Source organism: Microcaecilia unicolor, chromosome 2 (assembly GCF_901765095.1).
Source record: "Microcaecilia unicolor chromosome 2, aMicUni1.1, whole genome shotgun sequence".
Classification (NCBI taxonomy): Eukaryota; Metazoa; Chordata; class Amphibia; order Gymnophiona; family Siphonopidae; genus Microcaecilia; species Microcaecilia unicolor.
The window spans coordinates 564,125,590-564,147,218 of record NC_044032.1 but is presented as its reverse complement, the minus strand read 5'-3'; the positions used below and the strand labels follow the sequence as shown (position 1 = coordinate 564,147,218).

General features: G+C 44.6%; 1 protein-coding gene across 7 annotated transcripts in view; it reads right to left on the bottom strand.

The window, feature by feature from the left end:
- MICU3 (mitochondrial calcium uptake family member 3) overlaps positions 1 to 16,421 on the bottom strand; it is a 195,686-nt gene extending 179,265 nt beyond the window's left edge. For all 7 annotated transcript variants that reach the window (XR_003940729.1, XM_030191433.1, XM_030191434.1 and 4 more), the window contains exon 1: positions 16,050 to 16,421. Coding sequence is in view for 6 of the 7 variants with exons in the window: in XM_030191433.1 (XP_030047293.1) it covers positions 16,050 to 16,361 (312 nt within the window). In the remaining variant the exon portion in view is untranslated. The remainder of the gene's footprint in view (positions 1 to 16,049) is intronic.
- Positions 16,422 to 21,629: the final 5,208 nt, after the last annotated feature.

Here is a 21,629-nt window from a genome sequence, read left to right as displayed (position 1 = left end):
ACTGAACCCCCAAGAGGCCAGACTGAGCATACAATGCAACACCACAGAAACACAAAATGTCCCCTAGCACTGTGCGAAATATAAAGACAGCAGATGTAAATTTGAAAAAACTAACCAATACCAATCACTTTACAAATTAACAAATAGAAATAAACAAATATAGAAATAAAATAATACCATTTTATTGGACTAATACATTTAGCTTTCAGAGGTCAAAACCTCCTTCCTCAGATCAATACAGTATAGTGCTGTTACAGTATCCTATCCTGACCTGAGGAACGGGGTTTTGTTCTCCGAAGGTTAGTCAAAATGTATTAAAATTAGTCTAATAAAGATTACCTTATTTCCATGGTCTATATATAAGCCTTTATTAACACAGCTACAATACTACTTTATCCTAAAGCAAAAAAATAAAAATATATATTTTATTTACAGTTTGTTGTCTCTGGTTTCTGCTTTCCTCATCTTCTTTTCACTGTCTTCCTTCCATTCAGCATCAGCCTTCTCTCTCTCCCTGCCATCCAGTGTCTGCCTTCTCTCTCCCGTCCCTGCCACCCAATGTCTGCCCTCTCTCCCTGCCCCTCCATCCACTGTCTGCTCTCTCTCCCATCCACATCTGCCCTCTATCTCTCCCCCTTCCATCCACTGTCTGCTTTTTCACTCCATTCTATCCACTGTCTGCCCTTTCTCTCTGCCCCTTAGATCCACCATTTGCTCTCCCTCTTCCATTCATCCAGGGTCTGCCCTCCCTCTCACTCCCCCATCCATCCAGGATCAATCACCCCCTCTCTCTCTCTCACTGCCCCCTAGTTCCAGCCCCACTATCCCATCAGTCCCCAGTTTCAACCCCAGCCACTTCTCCCTGCCCCCGCTTCAGCCCCAGTCCCCACACCAGTCCCAGCCCTTTTCTCCCACCAGTCCCGAACTGCAGTCCCAGCCACTTCTCCCTGTCCCCTTTTCAGTCCCCACGGTTTCTGCCCCTGCCCTTTTCAGCTCCCAGTTCCAGTCCCCTTCATGCACATGCCTTGCATTAGGGCCCCCCTTTTCAGCTCCAGCCCCATTCTCTCACCTGCTCACCTTTTCAGCCCCAAATCCATTCTCCCACCTGCCCCTGCCCCAGGCATGACCCCATTCTCCCTCCTGCCCCCTTTTCAGACCCCAGTTCCTTCCAGCTCCACGCCCCTTCTCCCATCTGTCCCCCAGACCCAGTTCCCTTCTCCCATCTGAGCCCCCCCCCCCCCGACCCAGTCCCCTTCTCACATCTGAGTCCCCCCCCCCGGACACAGTCCCCACCTGCCTACCCTCAGCTCCGTCCAGAAACCGCTACTCCCACCCAAAGTCCTCTCTTCCTGCCACCTCCCGCAGCCTGCTTTTATTTTTATTTTATTACATTTGTACCCCGCGCTTTCCCACTCAGAGTAGGTTCAATGTGGCTTACATATTATATACAGGTATCTCTATCTTCTAAAAACATTGCATCATAAAATATTCAAAAATCCCCATTATATATGATTCATTACATTTTTGATAATTTTTTATGCATATTGGTGATTTTTTATACTGTATATGATACATGTATTAGAACTTAATTTAAAAGTTCCAATATTTCATCTGTTAGATTTTTGAAAATGTTTTTGTTCTGTGAAGAATTTCTTCACATCCTATTCTGGTAGATCAAGAGCATAAAGCTTTATGTTTGCCAGCATATAAATGTCTGCTATATGTGGAAGGTATGCTGCTCTTTCAGGTTAGAAACTGTGTTATTTCTGATGGCACAGATCTAAGAAAAGGAATAAAGGACACAGAGTTTGCAGGTTTGCCTTGCTGTTTGGTTGTTTTGGGTTATGTGGCAACAGTCAGATACAGCAAACAGCATCCTGTCTGCCTTCCTAAAAATAAAAAATATAAAACAGTTTAGACTATCAAAAATTATTTTGCCAGCATATTTACAGAGTTGGTGTAACCTTTTTTTTTTTTTTGCTCGAAAGAAGCCCTTAGCTAGGGATTCAAATCCCATCACTTAGTCCTGCTTGTCTTCAAAGAAAACAAAGCTGTTTGCCTCTCCATGAACAGTAGAACAATCAGCATTGTACCCACCCTCTTCCAAGTACAGAGTTGAATTGCTTTAATGGAAACTTCCAAAGCAGTGGCGAGGAACAGCGCCTCGTGTCTGCAGGTAAAAGAAGTCGATCGTCTCATTGGGCCTTCTCTTCCCTCACTCTGTCCTGCCCTTGCGGAAATAGGAAGTTGCGTCAGAGGAGGGCGGGACAGAGTGAGGGAAGGCTCAATGAGATGATCCACTTCTTTTACCTCCAGACGCGAGGTGCTGCACCTCGCCATCGCTTTGAAGGTTTGTTTTTAAAGACAGGGACCGGGTGCGGTGGGTGGCAGAACGAAGAGGACTTTGGGTGGGAACAGCGGGAGAGGCACCCCCCTTGTGCTGGCACCCGGGGCGGACCGCCCCCCCGCCCTTGCTACGCCACTGGATAAATTAAAACAAATCCGCTTAATATGTAATACTTGGTAGCAATAATGAAACAGTAACTGAATATTCACATGGCTGCCTGAGCCAACAGTCTTGGCAGCCATTTTTAAAGAGCGATGCAGCAACAAGGCATCAGCGCCGGCAGCGGGAAGGAAAGACTGGGGATCTTTCCTGCCCTGAAGACTCCACTACACCACCAGGGCGGCCTCGGGTATGTGCCGGGAGAGCACCCTGCGGCTCGGGGGAGGGGAGGCAAGGAGTCAGATCGTGGCAGCGGTGGGTAGCAGGAGGGAGCGCCGCGGGGCCCTGTGCAACTGCTCCTCTCACCCCTGCCTAAGACCAGCCCTGATTCCAGACATCTAAACACATCATATACTTATCTCATGACAAAAAAAAAAAGGTTGCCAACTCACTACTTCATCTATAGCACCCTATTAGTCTATGTAGAAATAGCGTCCATTCAGAAGCAGCTGAAAGATCCTACTACTCACTCAGCAGTCAAGAACCAGTGGGGGAAAAAACACAAAACAAACATCACCATTTTATTTTTCTTCCATATACAAAACCAGACTTTAATGAATGGGATCTTTTTTTTTTTCATCCACAACTCTATAAGGGTAATTTTATAACACGGCAAGCAGGTGCCTCCTTAGGTGCTATTTTATGACAATAGGTGAACCTATGTGTCTTTATAAAATGCTACAGTGTAAGCGGCAGAAATTGTGCTTTCCTTGCAGGTGCGATTAAGCATTTTATAATTTGCACCTGTACAAAACTACCAGCAAAAGTATGCACCATAAAATACCTCCTGTATGCTTTGAAATAATAAGTACAGATGAAAAGATAATATTTACCTAGTGACGGCTGAAAACATAAGGGGAGGGGGGAAGAGGCCTGTGTGCTATTTAAACATTGCATTTCTGAAAGAAGCCATATAATATACTAACCCAGCAGCCCGCATGGAGAAACAGTATAAACAATCATGCTTTCCTGAGCAGAAAAATAAACTCTTGCCAACACCACATTTCAACAACTTCCTCTTCCCTTCGTGTCCCAAAGGGTTGGTGCTGTATTTTCAGCTCTTAGTCTCTTTAAATCTCCTGCATGTCAACATCTTTCCGTTGGGCCAACAGATGTCACAACCTACAAAGGTTCCAGCTATGTGTTCTGAATGATTAAAAAAGGCACAAACAAAAAAACTTGAAAATTAAAGCAAGTACCTGCAGACAAAGTTTGTACACTACAATAGCTTTACAGCGCAATAAAATGGTAGAGAGTCCGTGAATGGGTTGGAAAGAAAACATTTACATTATTGCACTGCAATCCAAATCCCCCACTGAGAACTGATAAGAAGCTGGGACACAGTCTCCACGCAGACCTCGTGGATCATTGAGAGGGTTTACTGTGGTCACTGCTCTCAGTACAAAACAGGTACCGGAATGTTTTAAGTGAGTCTTAAAACAATGTACCATCTTCAAACAAAAGCATGGGTCTTACACATGTGCTTCGAAACCTGTGCATCTGGCCAAGAGTAATTTGAGGATTTCTCCTAAAAAAAAGATTAATTCCTAAGGGCCCTGGCCTAAATTTCATATCAATAGAAGTGAGGTCATGGCCTCCAGGAGAACAGAACTGCCGAGTGACCCAGATTCTGAAAGGACGCTTGTGGGTAATTCCAGTTTTATTTTATTTAAATCACATGATAGAACAGTGTGCTTTCACTTGAAATCAACACTACAGTTACTAAAATGCCAGAAGTGGCCTAATGCATTCCTCCAGGCATTTGGACCACCTGACAACACTAATGATGGTAGAAGATGTCATTCAATTTACAAATTCTTTATTAATTCTGATGAAGATCTCCAAGAAAGCAGGTCCACCAAGATAATTCTCATGTATTATGTATGCACCCATCAAAAATTTACAGGAGAAAGTGTCATCTCCTGTAGCCTCAGTCCCCTCAGTTTCAGTGCCTGAGATGAAAAACGCACACTGTCACTACATTGGGAAGAATAATCCAAATCATAGTTATTTGATGATGGGTGCTGACTCCTAGAGTGGAACCTAAGAAAAAGATCTAGGTGTCATCGTGGACAATATGCTGAAATCTTCTGCCAGTGTATGGCAGCAGCCAAAAAAGCAAATTAGAATGCTAGGAATTATTAGGAAAGGGCTAGAAAATAAGACAAAGAATATTATAATATCTCTGTATCACTCCATGGTACAATCACACCTCGAGTATTGTGTGCAATTCTTAAAAAGGTTTAAAGAAGGGTGACCAAAATGGTGAAGGAGATGGAACTCCTCTCATATTAGGAAAGGCTTAAGAGATTAAGACTCTTCAGCTTGGAAAAAAGAGATGGATGAGGGGAGATATAATAGAGGTCTGCAAAATACTAGTAGAACAGGTAAACGTAAATCCATTTTTCACTCTTTCAAGTACAAAGACTAGGGGACACTCAAGGAAGTTACATGGTACTATTTTTAAAATGAACAGGAGGAAATATTTTTTCACTTATTGAGTAGTTAAGCTCTGGTACTCATTGCCAGAGGATGTGGTATTAGTGTATCTGGGTTTTAAAAAGGTTTGGACAAGTTCCTGGAGTAAAAGTGCATAGTCTGCTATTGAGATAGACATGGAGAAAACCACTGCTTGACTCTGGGATCAGTAGCATGAAACTTGCTACTATTTGGGATTGTCAGGTACGTGTGCCCTGAACTGGCCACTGTTGGAAGCAGGATACTGGGCTAGATGGACCATTGGTCTGACCCAATATGGCTATACTTAGGTTCTTAAGTGACAGCAGGGCAAAAAGTGCAAGTACAAATCACAAGCTATGGATCAACAATGCCTATAACTGCTTGCAACTTTTCAGGCTGAGAAACACAGGAAATGTTCAAAATGCAAATTTCATTTCCCTACCATTTCTCTTTGAATTCCCAAAGGAAAGTTTTAGGTGAGAAACTGTGAATTGAGCTTATGAATCCCAAACCAGTCACCAGATGATTCCCAATAAAGTTGGATAGAGAGAGGAGATCAGGAAACACCAGAGAGAAAGATGAACGGGAAGGCTAGATCTGTAAAGATTATTACAGGAGACTAAATTTGATATTAAAGGAGTGCATTAACATCACAGTATAAGATACAAGGCATCAAACAATCTGGCAGTTCTCACACCTTGGAATTGTAGCCTGGCTTCTTAAAGATCTTGAAAAACTGTGTTAATAAACAAGAAAACTCCTCCATTTGGAGGGGCATTTTTGATATGACGTCTAAGTCCAATTTTGGACGTTTCGCACAGTCATTTTCGAAAAAGAAAAAAGTCCATTTTTTTCCTGAAAATACTGTTTCAAACATGGTTTTGTGCTTTGGATGTTTTGGTTTTTGGTCCACTTTCTTAAAAAAAACAAACCACGAGTAAATACAAAACATAGAGACATCCCAGGAGAGCAATAGGGCACACTACAGGGCATTTCTGTGCACTTCATAAAAATGCTCCCAGGTACACATCTCACCTTTGCTCCTTTATCTTGTACCCTGAGCCCTCCAAAACCCACTATCCCCCATTACAATAGCTCTTATGGGTGAAGGGGGCACCTATATGTGGGTCCAGTAGGGTTTTGGTAACTTTGGAAGGGGTCAGAGTTTCCACCACAAGTGTGACAGGTAGAGGGAGATAGGGACACGAGTCCCCCCCACTCCATACTGCACCAACCACAACACCACTCCAGGGACATGCATGCTGCTCTAATAGACCAGACTTTAACATCTAAGGCTGTCAAGTCATATTTTTATTCACATTTTGGGGGGGTGGGAGGGGATCTGTGACCACTGGGGTTCACCTCTGATTCCCTCCAGTGGTCATCTGGTCACTTAAGGCAACTTTTTGTGCCTTATTCATTATAAAGACAGGTCTAGCTCAGAATGTCTTAGATTTAGTTCTGGACGGTTTTGTTTTTTTCCATTATGGCTGAAAAACTCCAAGTCTTAGGAATGCCCAAAACCCGCCCCTAACATGTCCCGACACGCCCCCTTGAGATTTGGACGCACTGCAAAAGAACAGCATAGAAAAACATCTGTAAAATAGGTTTCCAAAATAATGATTTGGATGTTTTTTGTGAGAAAAATGTGCAAATGCTGCATTATGCTACTTTTTAGACATTTTCTCTTTTGAAAATGAGCCTCATAGCAGTGGCGTAGCCAGACTGCCAATTTTGGGTGGACCTGAACCCAAAGTGGGTGGGCACAAAATTTTCTCTGTACCCCCCTCCACCAGCAAAATTTAGTTACACTAATCAGATGCATTTGTCACACAGGGGTAAAGTGCTGCTTTTCAGTGCATCAGGTTTCAGAAAATACACAGTAACATAGTAGATGACGGCAGAAAATAATTTATTTATTAGCCTAACACCCTTTTCGATGAGCTTTCAGAGGCCAAAACCTGCCTCAGGTCAGTATAATGCTGTTATGATATCCTCTCCTGACCTAAGGAAGTATTGGTTTCTGAAATGTTATTAACACAGGTACCATATTACTTGATCCTAAATTAAAAATAAAATTATTTTCTTTACCTTTGTTGTATGGCCATTTACTTTTTCTCATTGTGTTGCTCCCAGTCTCTAGATTCTGCTTTCCTTCATTTTCGCTTAACTCTTCTGCGCCATTTGTCATTTTTCTCTCCTTTTTCTTTGCTTTCTTCAATATTTTTCAGCCTCTCTCTCTGTCCAGATTTAATTCATTCTTACTATCGATTCTTTAATTTCCTTCTTTTTCCTTCATCTACCTATGGCTTTTCATCTTTTTCTCACCCTTGTTCTCCTCATGCCCCTTCCTCTTATTCTCCAATCTTTCACTACTCCCCCTTTCCATGCAGCAGCTCTCCTCTTTCTCTCCCCATCCTTCCACCCATCTACCCTCTCTCCTGATCCTTCCATCTAATGTCTCTCTCCCCCTCCTTCTATCCAGTGTCTCTCTCTATCTCTCTACCCTTTTCTGTTCGGTGTCCCTTCTCTCTCTCCACATCCTTCCAGTCTCTCCCCTTTCTCTCTGCATCCATTCATCCATCGCCCCCTTTCTCTCCCCATCCTTCCATCTGTTTTCCCTCTTTCTCTCCCCATCCTTCTATCCGTCTACCCCTCTCTCCCGATTCTTCCATCCAGTGACTCTCTCTATCCCCTTCTTTCCCTCCAGGCCCGCCCACCCGACACAAACCTGCCAAGTCTCCCGCGAAACACGTGGTGCCAGCTCCCATTTCCAGCTACTGCTGCTTCTCCTGTTGAGCAGCAGCGGCCGCTACAAAAACAAAAAGAGCTGTTTTTAAAAAGCAAGCGTGGCACCGCAGGCAGCCATCAGGCAATGGCTGTCAGCTCTGCAGCCGCTCCTGTCTCCTCTCACATCACTGCCCCTGGAGCAGGACCCCAGAAGAGCGAAGTGACATGAGAGGCGAGAGGAGCGGCTGCAGAGCCGACAGCCAATGCCTGATGGTGCCGCGCTTGCTTTTTAAAAACATTTTTGGTTGTTTAATGAGCTCTTTTGTTTTTGTAGCGGCCACTGCTGCTCAACAGGAGAAGCAGCAGTGACCGGAAACGGGAGCTGGCGCCGCGTGTTTCGCGGGAGTCTTGGCAGGGCTGTGTTGGGTGGGTGGGCCTGGAGGGAAAGTGGCCAGGCCCACCCGTGGCTACGCTCCTGCCTCATAGTCATTTATATGAATCAGTATACGTGAAGACTGCACATACCCCAAGCTGAAGGAGGAATGGGTCTCACAGAAATAGATTATACCTATAAAGCTACTATCATACTAGATCATGGGGAGTGGGGGTGGAAAGACAGCTGGAATGAGGGCATAAGGAAGAAAGGAGGGAAAAGTTGTTGAAACCAAAAGGGAGAGGGAGAGAGAGATATGAGGAGGGGTCAGGGGAGAACTGCAGACCTTGGAGTTGGGGGTGCAGAAGATAGAAAAGGGGAGAAGCTGAACATAGGAAGGCACAGGAACACGAGGGAGAGGGAAAAGGCCATAGAGGGATATGGACAGAGAAGAAATTTCAAAGCAGTCAGGAGATCCAAGAAAGAGCAGAGGATGGTTGGTATGGAGGGGTGGAGAGATGGATGGGACTGGGGAGAAGGGGAACAGAGCAGAAGATGGATGGGACTGAGGTGGGGGGGAGGAGGACAGAGAGCAGATGACTAGGACGGGGTAGGAAAATAGAGAAGACGATGACAGGGACTTGTGATTAAGTGGGAGAGTATTGGGGAGCAGGGAATTTTTAATGGAAGAGATGGAGTGAGAGTTTTGAGGAGATAGTGAGTTCTTGGCAATAGATATGTACGAGTGTGTGTATGTTGATGGGCTGGGAGAATGAGAGTAGGAAATGGAGGTCAAAAGAGAAGGGATGAAGTGTGGGAAAAGGTTAAGACACAGTGTGAATAACATGGAAGAATGGAGAGAGGATAAGAGGCATTGGAAAGGGATAAGGGTACTGGGGAGGGATATAAGAAGATAGATCTCTGAAGGGCTTGAGTGAGGGCAGAAATGTGGCTAAAAAGATGGTGAAAGAAAGGCAATAAGAGATGGGGTACAGGGTAAGAGAAAAATGGTCTGGAGGCAACAGAAGGAAGAAGAAAGGGATACAGCTGGAGCTGGTGAGGGGATGAGGCAATTGAGGGTAGATGAGGGCTGAGAGGGCGACTACAGGGAATGGAAATGGACTAGGAAGTGAAAGATGGGGAAGGGCATGAGATGGGGGAAGGAGAGAGTTAGAGAGAGAAATAGGAGTGCTAGGGAGGGATGAGAGGGACAGGGAAAAAAACAGTAGGTAGATGAGATTGGGAAAAGAGGAGACTAATGACCAGAGATTGAGGAAAAGGGAGAATGAGAACAAAATTAAATGGGCAAATATAAACACAGAGAAAAGTGACCCCCCCCCCCCAAATAAAAGATCAGCGCCAGATAGCTATAGAAAAGGAATGGAAGAAGACAAAAGGAGAGAGAAGAAATGTAAAGGCAATCCTAGAAAAGAATTTAGAAGACTTACACAAGGAAAGTAGAAAAGAGACTGGGACCAGCCCAATTAGAAAAATAAAATGCCCAGACAACAAAGGGGGAGAGAAGAGGATATAGTGGGCACGGGGAAGTAAGATGACATAATGAAGATGCTGAATCGAAATGGGGGAATGAGAGGAAGTACCCCGCGGGAGGTGGTGGAAATTAAAATGGTAACAGAATTCAAACATGCGTGGGATAAACATAAAGGAATCCTGTTCAGAAGGAATGGATCCTCAGGAGCTTAGCCGAGATTGGGTGGCAGAGCTGGTGGTGGGAGGCGGGGCTGGTGGTTGGGAGGCGGGGATAGTGCTGGGCAGACTTATACGGTCTGTGCCCTGAAGAGGACAGGTACAAACCAAGGTAGGGTATACACAAAAAGTAGTACATATGAGTTTATTTTGTTGGGCAGACTGGATGGACCGTGCAGGTCTTTTTCTGCCGTCATCTACTATGTTACTATGTAGAATGGAATGTGGGAAGATGCTGGCTTGGAAGAGGGGGAAAGAGAGAGATGATAACAGATCAGGTCGGGAGGAAAAAGGGATAATGGAGAAGCTGAAGACGGGGTGAGTGGATGGATAAATAGGGGATATGCTGGGCATGGGGGGAGTAAGAAAACAATGGGGAGTGCTGGACATTGGACAGGGATAGACACAGAGAGAAGGTAATGCTGGACATGGGAGGAGCAGGGATAAAGGAGAAATGCTGACATCAAAGGGGGAGCGAGACACGGAGGGATGCTGAATACAAGGGGAGTAGGGTGACAGGGAGACAAGCTGGATAGAGGTGAGGGAAAGAGGATATGCTGGATGGAGGAGTGAGAGAAAGAGAAAAGATACTGGTTAGAGGAGTGAAAATAGACAGAAGGTGGAACGGGTAGACGTGAATCGTTTGTTTACTCTTTCTAAAAATACTAGGACTAGGGGGCATGCAATGAAGCTACAAAGTAGTAAATTTAAAACAAACTGGAGAAAATTTTTCTTTACTCAACATGTAATTCATGAAAGCAGTTAGCTTAGCGGGGTTTAAAAAGGTTTGGCTGGCTTCCTAAAGGAAAAGTCCATAGACCATTATTAAAATGGGCTTGGGGAAAATCCTCTGCTAATTTCTAGGATAAGCAGCATAAAATGCGTTGTACTTTTTAGGATCTTGCCAGGTACTTGTGATCTGGATTGGCCACTGTTGGAAACAGGATTCTGGGCTTGATGGTCTGTCCCAGTATGGCAATACTTATGTATAGAACGGAGGAAAGAGAAATAGAATGTGCTGGAAGAAAGGAAGAGTTAGCAAAAACTAGGGAATAGTAGGATAAGAATGGGAGGGCTGCGGTGAGGAGATGAAAAGCTGCCCTGAATAGTAAGACTGAATAAAGTCTGAGCCATAGAGAGGCAGAAAAATAAATGAAGGAAAGCTAAAAGGAAAAGATCTAAATCAAAGATGGATATTGGCGAGGAAGTGAAACAGGAAGGGAGAGAAGTGGCAGATGAACTGGAGATCTTTTAAAGAAAGTTAAGAAGACAGAGGAAAGCAGAAACTGGAGACTGCAACAAACGTGATTGGGGGAAAAAAAAAACAACAACCAGGCAACAAAGGTAGAAAGAATTTTTTTCTTAAGTCAGTGGATGGAAAATGTCAATTTTACAGTAAATTTACACTACTTTCTTTATATTTTTCAGAGTGCAGAGTACTGTTTCTATTTCTCTTGTGTTGCACTGCCTGCAGAGTGTGGCTTTTTGGGGTTTAACTTTAATTTTTGTCTATGCACATATATTTTAACATCATGCTCACTTAGGGCCTCATTTACAATGCCGCACTGCCGATTCTCAGTGCGGCAAATGAGAGGAAACCCATTCAATCCCTATGGGCTTCCTCTCATTTGCTGTGTGGAAATTGCTAGCACAGCTTTGTAAAAGAAGCTCTTATTCCGTACCTAGCAAGGGTCTATTAGTGTTCAGTATTTGTGACTGAGGCCAAGTATTCTGTTTACATGGAGTTTTATTTCAGCATCTTTAATAATTCAGCTTGTTCAGTCTTCCAATATGCATACTGATGATCTAGGCCTGACTGCAATATTTACCGTGTTGTGTTTTCCTAGGGTGCTTGCTGTGTTACTTCTGTAAGTTACTGGTGTTATGGTAAAGTAGATTAGTTCTATAGATCCTGAATGATTTTTGTAGGCTTTGTATTACAAGTACTTCACAATATGCTTGGGACTGGAAAGGGTCTATATTTTTACCGAGATGATACCAAAATCAACTTTTTTTTGTATGGTGAGTTCCTGGGGAAATGGCCATTTTCTGCTTTGCATCCATTCGAGGAGAAGCTATGGGGGGTTTCTATGGATGCAGAAAATATGTTTAAATTAACTGCTTCATAGTCCAGTGTGCAGTGCTATAGGGTTGGTATTTTTTATATTAATTTCTTAGGCTACATATTTAAACTCCTACTTCAAAGGTATTTTTTTAATTAATACAGCTTAATAAGGTATCTGTATTTATTATAAACCATGTTGAAGGATATCTACCATTGTGGTAATTATTTTGTAGGATACTGTGATGTGTTTTGAGTTGTTGGCCAGACTCAAGTCTACCATAATGGCAAAGTTTAAGTTATGGGATAAAGTGACTATATTTTAAAAAGTAAATGTTTCCAAAGTTTCCATAAGTGTGTGTGGGGTTTATGTTGATGCAGGACAACTGTTCGGCAGACTGCTTATTCAGAAATCCATTATTAAGTGCACTCTAAAGTATTATTTAGGAGTATACCAAGCACTACTCACACCTATATGCCTAGTGCCCCTCCCCCAAAATGTCAGGTCTGGCTATGACACTGGCAATGACCAAGTTTAAAAATAATTTTGTGGCTCTCTCTTCTAAAGTGGAGAGTCATGGAGAGTTGCTAACCTTACAGGGAGAGCAACAGAACAAACAAGCTGAGCAATTGGCAGAAATAAGACGTTTGGAAACATCTTTGTTAAAGGAAAGATCCCTGGTGGCTTGGAAGTTGGAATATATGGAGAACCAGTCGAGGAACAAGAACCTGAGATTTTTGAATTTTCCTCAGTCTCCAATTGTTTCTCCTACGGAGATGGTGCGTAAATACTCTGTCAGGTTCTGCAGATACCATCTGAGAGTTTGCCCCCTCTTGTAAGAACTGTGTATTTAACTTTAGGGGTGAAGCCTGAAAGTTTGACTCCAATTCTGTTTTGGATTTAACAGCTTTCTGTAAAGCTCCTTGGAGGTTATAACAGCTAGAACAACTCTCTTAGGGGTACTTTTACTAAGCTGCGGGGCCATTTTATCGCAGTGGGTAAAAAGCCCCTAAAAACATGTCCATGCGAGAAGATAATTCTTTCCGCATGGCCATGCGGTGGAAGGCACTTACCACCACCCTCTGAGGTGACAGTAAGGCTCCCATGGTAACCCAGTGGTAACCAGGCAGTGCACAGCGATGCCTAATTACCACCGGGTTAGCGCCACACTACAAAAAAAAATTTCTGGCATGTTGGAAATGGCACACACTTGAGCCGGAACTACCGCTGGTGGCCACACTGGGCCGGCGTTAGTTCCAGGATAGCGTGCATTAAGCCTGTGTTGTGCTTACTGCCGCTTTGTAAAAGGGTCCCTTGGTGACTTTTGCTTTGGAACATGATGGGATTATGTTTTGAGACTGTATTTTTCTTACCTTAATGATCAATGTTTAGGCTCTAACATACGTACAGTGGGGGAAATAAGTATTTGATCCCTTGCTGATTTTGTAAGTTTGCCCACTGACAAAGACATGAGCAGCCCATAATTGAAGGGTAGGTTATTGGTAACAGTGAGAGATAGCACATCACAAATTAAATCCGGAAAATCACATTGTGGAAAGTATATGAATTTATTTGCATTCTGCAGAGGGAAATAAGTATTTGATCCCCCACCAACCAGTAAGAGATCTGGCCCCTACAGACCAGGTAGATGCTCCAAATCAACTCGTTACCTGCATGACAGACAGCTGTCGGCAATGGTCACCTGTATGAAAGACACCTGTCCACAGACTCAGTGAATCAGTCAGACTCTAACCTCTACAAAATGGCCAAGAGCAAGGAGCTGTCTAAGGATGTCAGGGACAAGATCATACACCTGCACAAGGCTGGAATGGGCTACAAAACCATCAGTAAGACGCTGGGCGAGAAGGAGACAACTGTTGGTGCCATAGTAAGAAAATGGAAGAAGTACAAAATGACTGTCAATCGACAAAGATCTGGGGCTCCACGCAAAATCTCACCTCGTGGGGTATCCTTGATCATGAGGAAGGTTAGAAATCAGCCTACAACTACAAGGGGGGAACTTGTCAATGATCTCAAGGCAGCTGGGACCACTGTCACCACGAAAACCATTGGTAACACATTACGACATAACGGATTGCAATCCTGCAGTGCCCGCAAGGTCCCCCTGCTCCGGAAGGCACATGTGACGGCCCGTCTGAAGTTTGCCAGTGAACACCTGGATGATGCCGAGAGTGATTGGGAGAAGGTGCTGTGGTCAGATGAGACAAAAATTGAGCTCTTTGGCATGAACTCAACTCGCCGTGTTTGGAGGAAGAGAAATGCTGCCTATGACCCAAAGAACACCATCCCCACTGTCAAGCATGGAGGTGGAAATGTTATGTTTTGGGGGTGTTTCTCTGCTAAGGGCACAGGACTACTTCACCGCATCAATGGGAGAATGGATGGGGCCATGTACCGTACAATTCTGAGTGACAACCTCCTTCCCTCCGCCAGGGCCTTAAAAATGGGTCGTGGCTGGGTCTTCCAGCACGACAATGACCCAAAACATACAGCCAAGGCAACAAAGGAGTGGCTCAGGAAGAAGCACATTAGGGTCATGGAGTGGCCTAGCCAGTCACCAGACCTTAATCCCATTGAAAACTTATGGAGGGAGCTGAAGCTGCGAGTTGCCAAGCGACAGCCCAGAACTCTTAATGATTTAGAGATGATCTGCAAAGAGGAGTGGACCAAAATTCCTCCTGACATGTGTGCAAACCTCATCATCAACTACAGAAGACGTCTGACCGCTGTGCTTGCCAACAAGGGTTTTGCCACCAAGTATTAGGTCTTGTTTGCCAGAGGGATTAAATACTTATTTCCCTCTGCAGAATGCAAATAAATTCATATACTTTCCACAATGTGATTTTCCGGATTTAATTTGTGATGTGCTATCTCTCACTGTTACCAATAACCTACCCTTCAATTATGGGCTGCTCATGTCTTTGTCAGTGGGCAAACTTACAAAATCAGCAAGGGATCAAATACTTATTTCCCCCACTGTATATTTTTTTATTTATCACAGGAGACACAGAAGCATAGGAAAGAATTCTTGGCTTTTAGGCTTAGAGTTCTGGCTTTGGGTACCAATTTTATATTGAAATTTCCTGTAAAATATTGTACTACATAACAGTCTAAAATGTTTCTCTTTTTTGAGCCTAAACAATTGATTGATTTTTTCGAGGCCAGAGAAGGTATTGATGTAACAGTCAGCTGTGACATGCCACCATTAGAGTAAAGCAAAGCAGCTGCAGGTTTCTGTTCAGTTTATGCTGCTTTCTTTGGATATTTTTTTTCCTTATTAGATTTCGGATTTGACCCTTTAGATATTATGGATTAAGTATGGATGAAATTTCCTTTTTGATTACATGAATATATGAATATTTTCTGATTTTTCATGATGTGTGTATACTTGATATTATTAGTTAAAAGCATAATTAAAAAAAAAAAGACAATGTATTATAAAGCTTGTATATATGGGAGCTGGGATTTGACAGGGAGTGAAGGGAAGGCACAGGTGCCTGTGTGTGTGTGTGAACAGGAGCTGAGGTTTGAGGGGAGGGGGTGTGTTTGTGAGGGTGGGAATTAGGGTATGTGAAGGAGGGGAGGGGAGCTGGGTTCCACGGGGAGGGGAGGGGCCTTATTCCTGTCCATCATGAAACTTATATTCTTATTCTCTTTAATCATGGAATTAGTTGTCAAATGGTATCAATTTTCATTCAATTTCCTTTACATTACTGCAACGTGTAGTGTGTAAGGTTATGTGGCTGTGCATATTTATTTCCTTATTTCAGACTCCATCATCCTGCTGATGAAACGATCCATTAATGGGCAAAGCCTCCATCCCAATGAGTTCCTAATAGAGACACTATCCTTAATGAAGCCACCAAGCCACTCTGCACGCCAATGCAATCCGCAGAATTAAAACACTCACCAATATGCATAATCTCTAATACAAACACTCCTCTCTCACCTATACCTTGCAACTAGCATAATCCCACAAAATATGCCCATCCTGTGCTCTAACCTATCCCTAACATGGAAATCGCCCCCTCCCTCCCAAATCCTGCATCCTAGCCGCTAGCTCTAATACAAGCATCCCTACAATCCTGCAACATTCCCAATGCACAAAACCCCCATCACCGTTGTCTTAATGGCCTCCCTGCCGAGCAACACTTCTCCCATTCCCCCTCCCTCTCGCTCCCTTTCTTACCGTTTCCTTAGCAGCCGCCGGCGGAATAGCAGGCAGCCAGCCGGACCAACTCGACCGCACGCTGTCGCCCTTATCAGCAGGGTTATCGCGATGTGGGCGGTGGACGACTGTACGCTCATCGTCCCGCCGATTGTAGAAATGATAGGTCAGGTAGGAGGCTGCGGCGGCTCCGGCCGCGGCCACCCCTATCTCTGCCCGTCGGGCAGCGGATCCCGTGGAGGAGGAGGAGAGCGGCCGCTCTAACAGAGCCCCGGAGTATCGGCAACGGGATAGTGAGCGCCGGGACCGCAACAAAACGCGCAGGGCGGCCATACCGGCGCAGAGTGACAGCGAGCGGGGTAAAGCTCGCGAGAAGAGGCCTCCGGTTCCCACTCACAGACGCACGCATTACAGACAGAAACACACACACACCTCCCTTTCAAACCCCAACTCCCACTCTCACAGAAACACACACACACCCTCCCCTTCAAAGCCTAGCTCCTATTCACTCACACCCCAATAGCCCCCTCCCAGTCAAACCCCAGATCCCAACCCACCTCCCAAACCCCTAGCCCATTCTCATACACACACTCCTCTGCTTCCTCTCCAATTCCAGCCCCCATTCTCACCACAAACATAGCCCTCTCCCCCTTCAAACCTTAGCTCCTATTAACACACCCCCAATAGCCCCAGTGGTATGCTGGACCAGGCTCTCACAGTTGTTAAGTTCTTAAGAATTTTGGGAGCCGGTTGTTAAAGTAGGGCCCTCCATGGCTACTTTAACAACCGGCTCCCAAAATGTGGGCTTGGGCCCCTTGCTGAATTCTCTTTTACTTTGCTGGTGGGGATGCTGAGCCCTGCCAGCCAAGTAAATAGACTGCTGCTGCTCCCCACTCCTTGTTTCCAGCTCTGAGCAGCAGGCTGGGACTTCTCCAGCATGCTGCTCAGAGCAAGACATTGGGAGTGGTGGCAGTCCATTTATTGGCTGCCAGCAAAGGTATGCCTAGCGTGCCCGCACGAAGAGAGGGAGGAGAGAGAGGCAAGTGTTGCTCCCCCCCCCCCCCGGCCACCCCTGGCCCTTCCAACTGCAGAGCTGGCTACGTCCGGAGAAAGAGCCTGTTGTTAAAAATTTACCAGCACACCCCTGAATAGCCCCCACCCCTCCCAGTCAAACCCCAGATCCCACTCCCCCCCAAACCTCTAGCCCATTCTCATGCACATATCCCTCTGTTTCCTCTCCCAACTCCAGTCCCCATTCTCAGACACATACATATGTACCTCTCCACTTTCATTCAAATCCCAGCCCCCATTCTCATGCACAAACATAGATCAGTGGCGTAGCTAGGTGGGGCGCAGGGGGAGCGGTCGCTCCCCCGAACAACTGTTTAGAAAAAATGGCACCTATGCGCCTCGGGCCAATAAATATTTTTTTCTGCTCCTTCCCTCACGATTCTTAATCTTTTCCAGTCTCTTCTGCCTGTCTCTTCCTGCAAAGAACTACTACTACTATTACTTATCATTTCTAAAGCACTACTAGACGTACACAGCGCTGTACACTTGAACATGAAGAGCTTACAATCTAATTAGGTCAAACAGGACAAACAAGAGAGAAGGGAATATTAAAGTGAGGATGATAAAATAAGGGTTCTGAACAAGTGAATAAGGGTTAGGAGTTAAAAGCAGCATCAAAAAGGTGGACTTTTAGCTTAGATTTGAAGACGGCCAGAGATGGAGCTTCACGTACCGGCTCAGGAAGTCTATTCTAGGCATATGGTGCAGCAAGATAAAAGGAACGGTGTCTGGAGTTAGCAGTGGAGGAGAAGGGTGCAGGTAAGAGAGTTTTACCCAGTGAACAGAGTTCCCGGGGAGCAGTGGCTTTCCGACCCTAGCTGACACCCGGGGCGGATCGCCTATGCGCCCCCCCCCCAGGTGCAGCGCAACCCCCCCCCCCCGGCGAAATGACACCCCCCCCGGTTGCACGCCGCTGGGGGGGGGGGTGCCGCGGCGCGTGCCTTTTGCCCTGTTTCAGTCCGATTTCGCAATTCGCATGTGTTCACTGCTCCCTCTGAGTCTGCCCCGGAACAGGTTCCTGTTCCGGGGCAGACTCAGAGGGAGCAGTGAACACATGCGAATTCCGAAATTGGACTGAAACAGGGCAACAGGCGCGCGCCACGGCACCCCCCAGCGGCGTGCACCCGGGGCGGACCGCCCCCCCCCCCCTTGGTACGCCACTGCTGGGGAGGAGCGTAGGGAGAGATGAGAGTGGAGAAGTACTGAGGAGCTGCAGAGTGAATGCACTTATAGGTCAGTAAGAGGAGTAACAACGCATTGTAAAGGTAGACCAGGAAGGTGAGGGAGACATTGGATGGGAGTGGAGAGAAAGGGAAAACATGCCCGCCCACAGGAGCTCCCTGGAACTGTGGGGCCCAGGGCAGCTGCCCTGTCTGGTCTCCAGTCCCCATTCTCACACTCATGCACACCTTCTCCCCTTATAACCCCAGCTCCCATCTGCCACACGCAAACACACCCCACCCCACCCCTCTCCCTCAAACCCCTCCTTCCAATCTCACACATATAGAGAAAATGACAGCAGATAAAGTTCATATGGCCTATCCAGTCTGGTCATCCATGCAATCTATCCCTTCCTCTGCCTTACAGATCCTATGTGCATGTCCCACACTTTCTGGAATTTAGATACAGTAGTGTGGGGCACTGTGAATGTTTATCTCCAGTAATGGTAATAATGGCTGTAAGTCACTGCCTTCCCTAACGATAGGTGTTTTATTCTGTTAGTCCTCTACTAAAAGTTCCTGTTAGCGATTCTACTATAGATTCCAATGTGTTCAGCAATCTGAATTTAAATTATAGTACAGTTTTTAAATTCCTATTGTTTACTGAGGTATTTTAGATTTAATTGCTTATTTTGTGTAATTTTGATTTAGCTGTTTGCTATGAAAGGGGAGGTTTTACTGGTGGGAGCTCTTAATCTGACAGATATGGATTGAACCATCCCAACTGCTGAATCTGTTAGAAGTACAAAGATCCTGGAGTTCCCTCAATTGGCTCTCACACAAATTGCAACCTTCACGCCTACATGAACAGGGTTGACCATGGTACCAAATGTGAATTTCTGGATACCAAATTTCCTGCTGGATGATGAACTTCTTAATCCTATTTACTTCTTAATCCTATTTTGAACCTGGAACCAATGGATCTGGAGCAACTGGAGATCACTCCTTCTCTTTACTAGACTACCATGGAGATCACCAGTAGGTACGGAGGGTAAAAATGGGTATTGCTGAATTGGGGGGGGGGGCTGTTAAACTGGATCAGGGGGATTTCTGAATTGGCTCGGGGGATAGGGGAGATTGCTGATTTGGTTTGGAGGCTTGGGAAGGCTACTGAATTGGTGCGGGGGGGGGGGGGTTAGATGAGACTGTTGAATTAGTTTAGGGGGTGAGGGGTAGATCGTGTGTGTGTGTGTGTGGGGGGGGGGGGGGGGGGGCTGGCAGGGATCAACATTTGCACGTGTCCCTTCCAGTTGGCACTTGTGTGTGCTTCAGGGCAGGTGTAAAAGCCAGGTTTGAATTTTTTTGCTATCCTCATGTATTCCCCATTCAGAATGGGTAATTGACATTGATATTTCAGTCCCACCCAAACTACTCCCTATCCACACCTAAACCACACCCTTCTGAAATCTATCCATGATGTGGATTTCCACTTGTATATAGTGGTTTTCTAAAATTGATATTTGCACATGTTGCTGACCTACACACATGTAAAAGCCACTTACACATAGAGATGCTTCTGAAATAATCCCCATAATCTACCAGATTAAACTCTTTGTCAGGTTTGTGAACTATTGTAACGTGATAAACTTGTGAACAAACTTCTCGTGTTACAATATGAGCAGGCTGTCAAGCTTTGGGATTTATGAACAAAACAACAAGAGCTTGATGATCATGACTCTATCACTGAATACTATGCGTGAATCTCCCTAGGGCAGGGGTTCTCAACCCAGTCCTTGGGGACACATCTAGCCATTCTGGTTTTCAGGATATCCACAATAAATATGCAAACACTGTCTCCAATGAATGCAAATTTATCTCATGCATATTCATTGTGAGTATCCTGAAAATCTGACTGGATGTCCCAAGGACTGGGTTAAGAACCCCTGTCCTAGGGATATGTGTAAAAATGTTCACAGCTCCATGCAACAGCAAGTGCTTCTATTTCACACTGGGAATGTAATGTTGCTCCATATCAGATGAACTATGATTAGCAAAGGAAATGAAGTGGTCTTGACTAGCATGGTCCATCTGAAAAAGGATGTCACCTAAACCAACAGGACAATCGAGGCTGAAGTATAATTTGGATTAAAATATGACATGGTGGTTGCCTGCACAATTAACTGGCTTACTGGCAGTAAATGACTTGGCATGAGCCAGTGTCCATTGAAAGGGAGCATTGTTGTGGGTGAGTTGTTGTAGTGGTGCACTGTTGGTTGCAAAATATTGCATGAGGCAAACACTGTAATTTGTGAAACCAAGAAAAGATTTAATATCCACCGCTTAGTGTCTGATGTGCCATTTGTAAGAAGGCTGTGATTTTCACAAGATCTGGGCAATGCTGTCGTCAGAGGAAATGTGACCAAAACTTTAAGAATGGTGTGAAGTAAATCACGTGTCCTTATTGAGGGACAGTTTCTTGTCATCTCAAGCTTAGAGGAGAGCCTTAAGTGCATTATAATGTTTTCAAAGGGTACCCCCATAAGCAAGAATATCCTTATAAACTCATTCATGGCAGTGGGAACACTCTGAAGCACCTGTTGGATTGTATCCTGGAAAATTTCAGCTGCAGATGAACTACCAAAGAAAAGACATCTGTAACGCCTAAGGCCAACACATGGTAATATAGTGAAGTGTCATCCATCTCTAATTGATCATCTCAAATCCATTTCATTGAAATGAACAGCTCCATGTAAGCAGCAAATGATAATTGCCAGCTGTGGGTGATATGTGATGCTTCCTTAAAATGGCTTGATTAATGGTCAACACATGTGAATATTTAGAAATAAAAGTATAGTAGTGTTTTCCATCCATTAAGGGTTGATTCTTGATTAAGTTGACCCATATCTACATAAAGACAAATGGCATTAGGTTCTTTAGGTTTTGGAACTATCACCATAAATGAAACACATGCACTGGGACCATTTACCTTTTCTATTATATCATAAAGCAGCCTAGAGTATAAGAGTTTTCTGGATTTGCATCAACTAGCAGTTCTTATGAAAACAGACTCTTTTTCTTAAATTTCCCACATGGAAGATGATTTGATAAGAAGATACATGGCTGTGGAGACCCAGACATACATATCTTGCACCTATTTTATAAGTGTAACATATCCATCTATAAATTGCCTATGCCCACCTTATACTTGCTGCATACCTTGGGTGAATTTCTTCAAAAAGCTGGCAAATTAATATTAATAAATAAATAAATAAATAGGATGTATAAGGAGAAAAATAACCAGCTTTTAAAAAAAAGGATGTAATAATACCTCTGAATAAATATCTGTACAGAGCTCACTTAGGGACCCTTT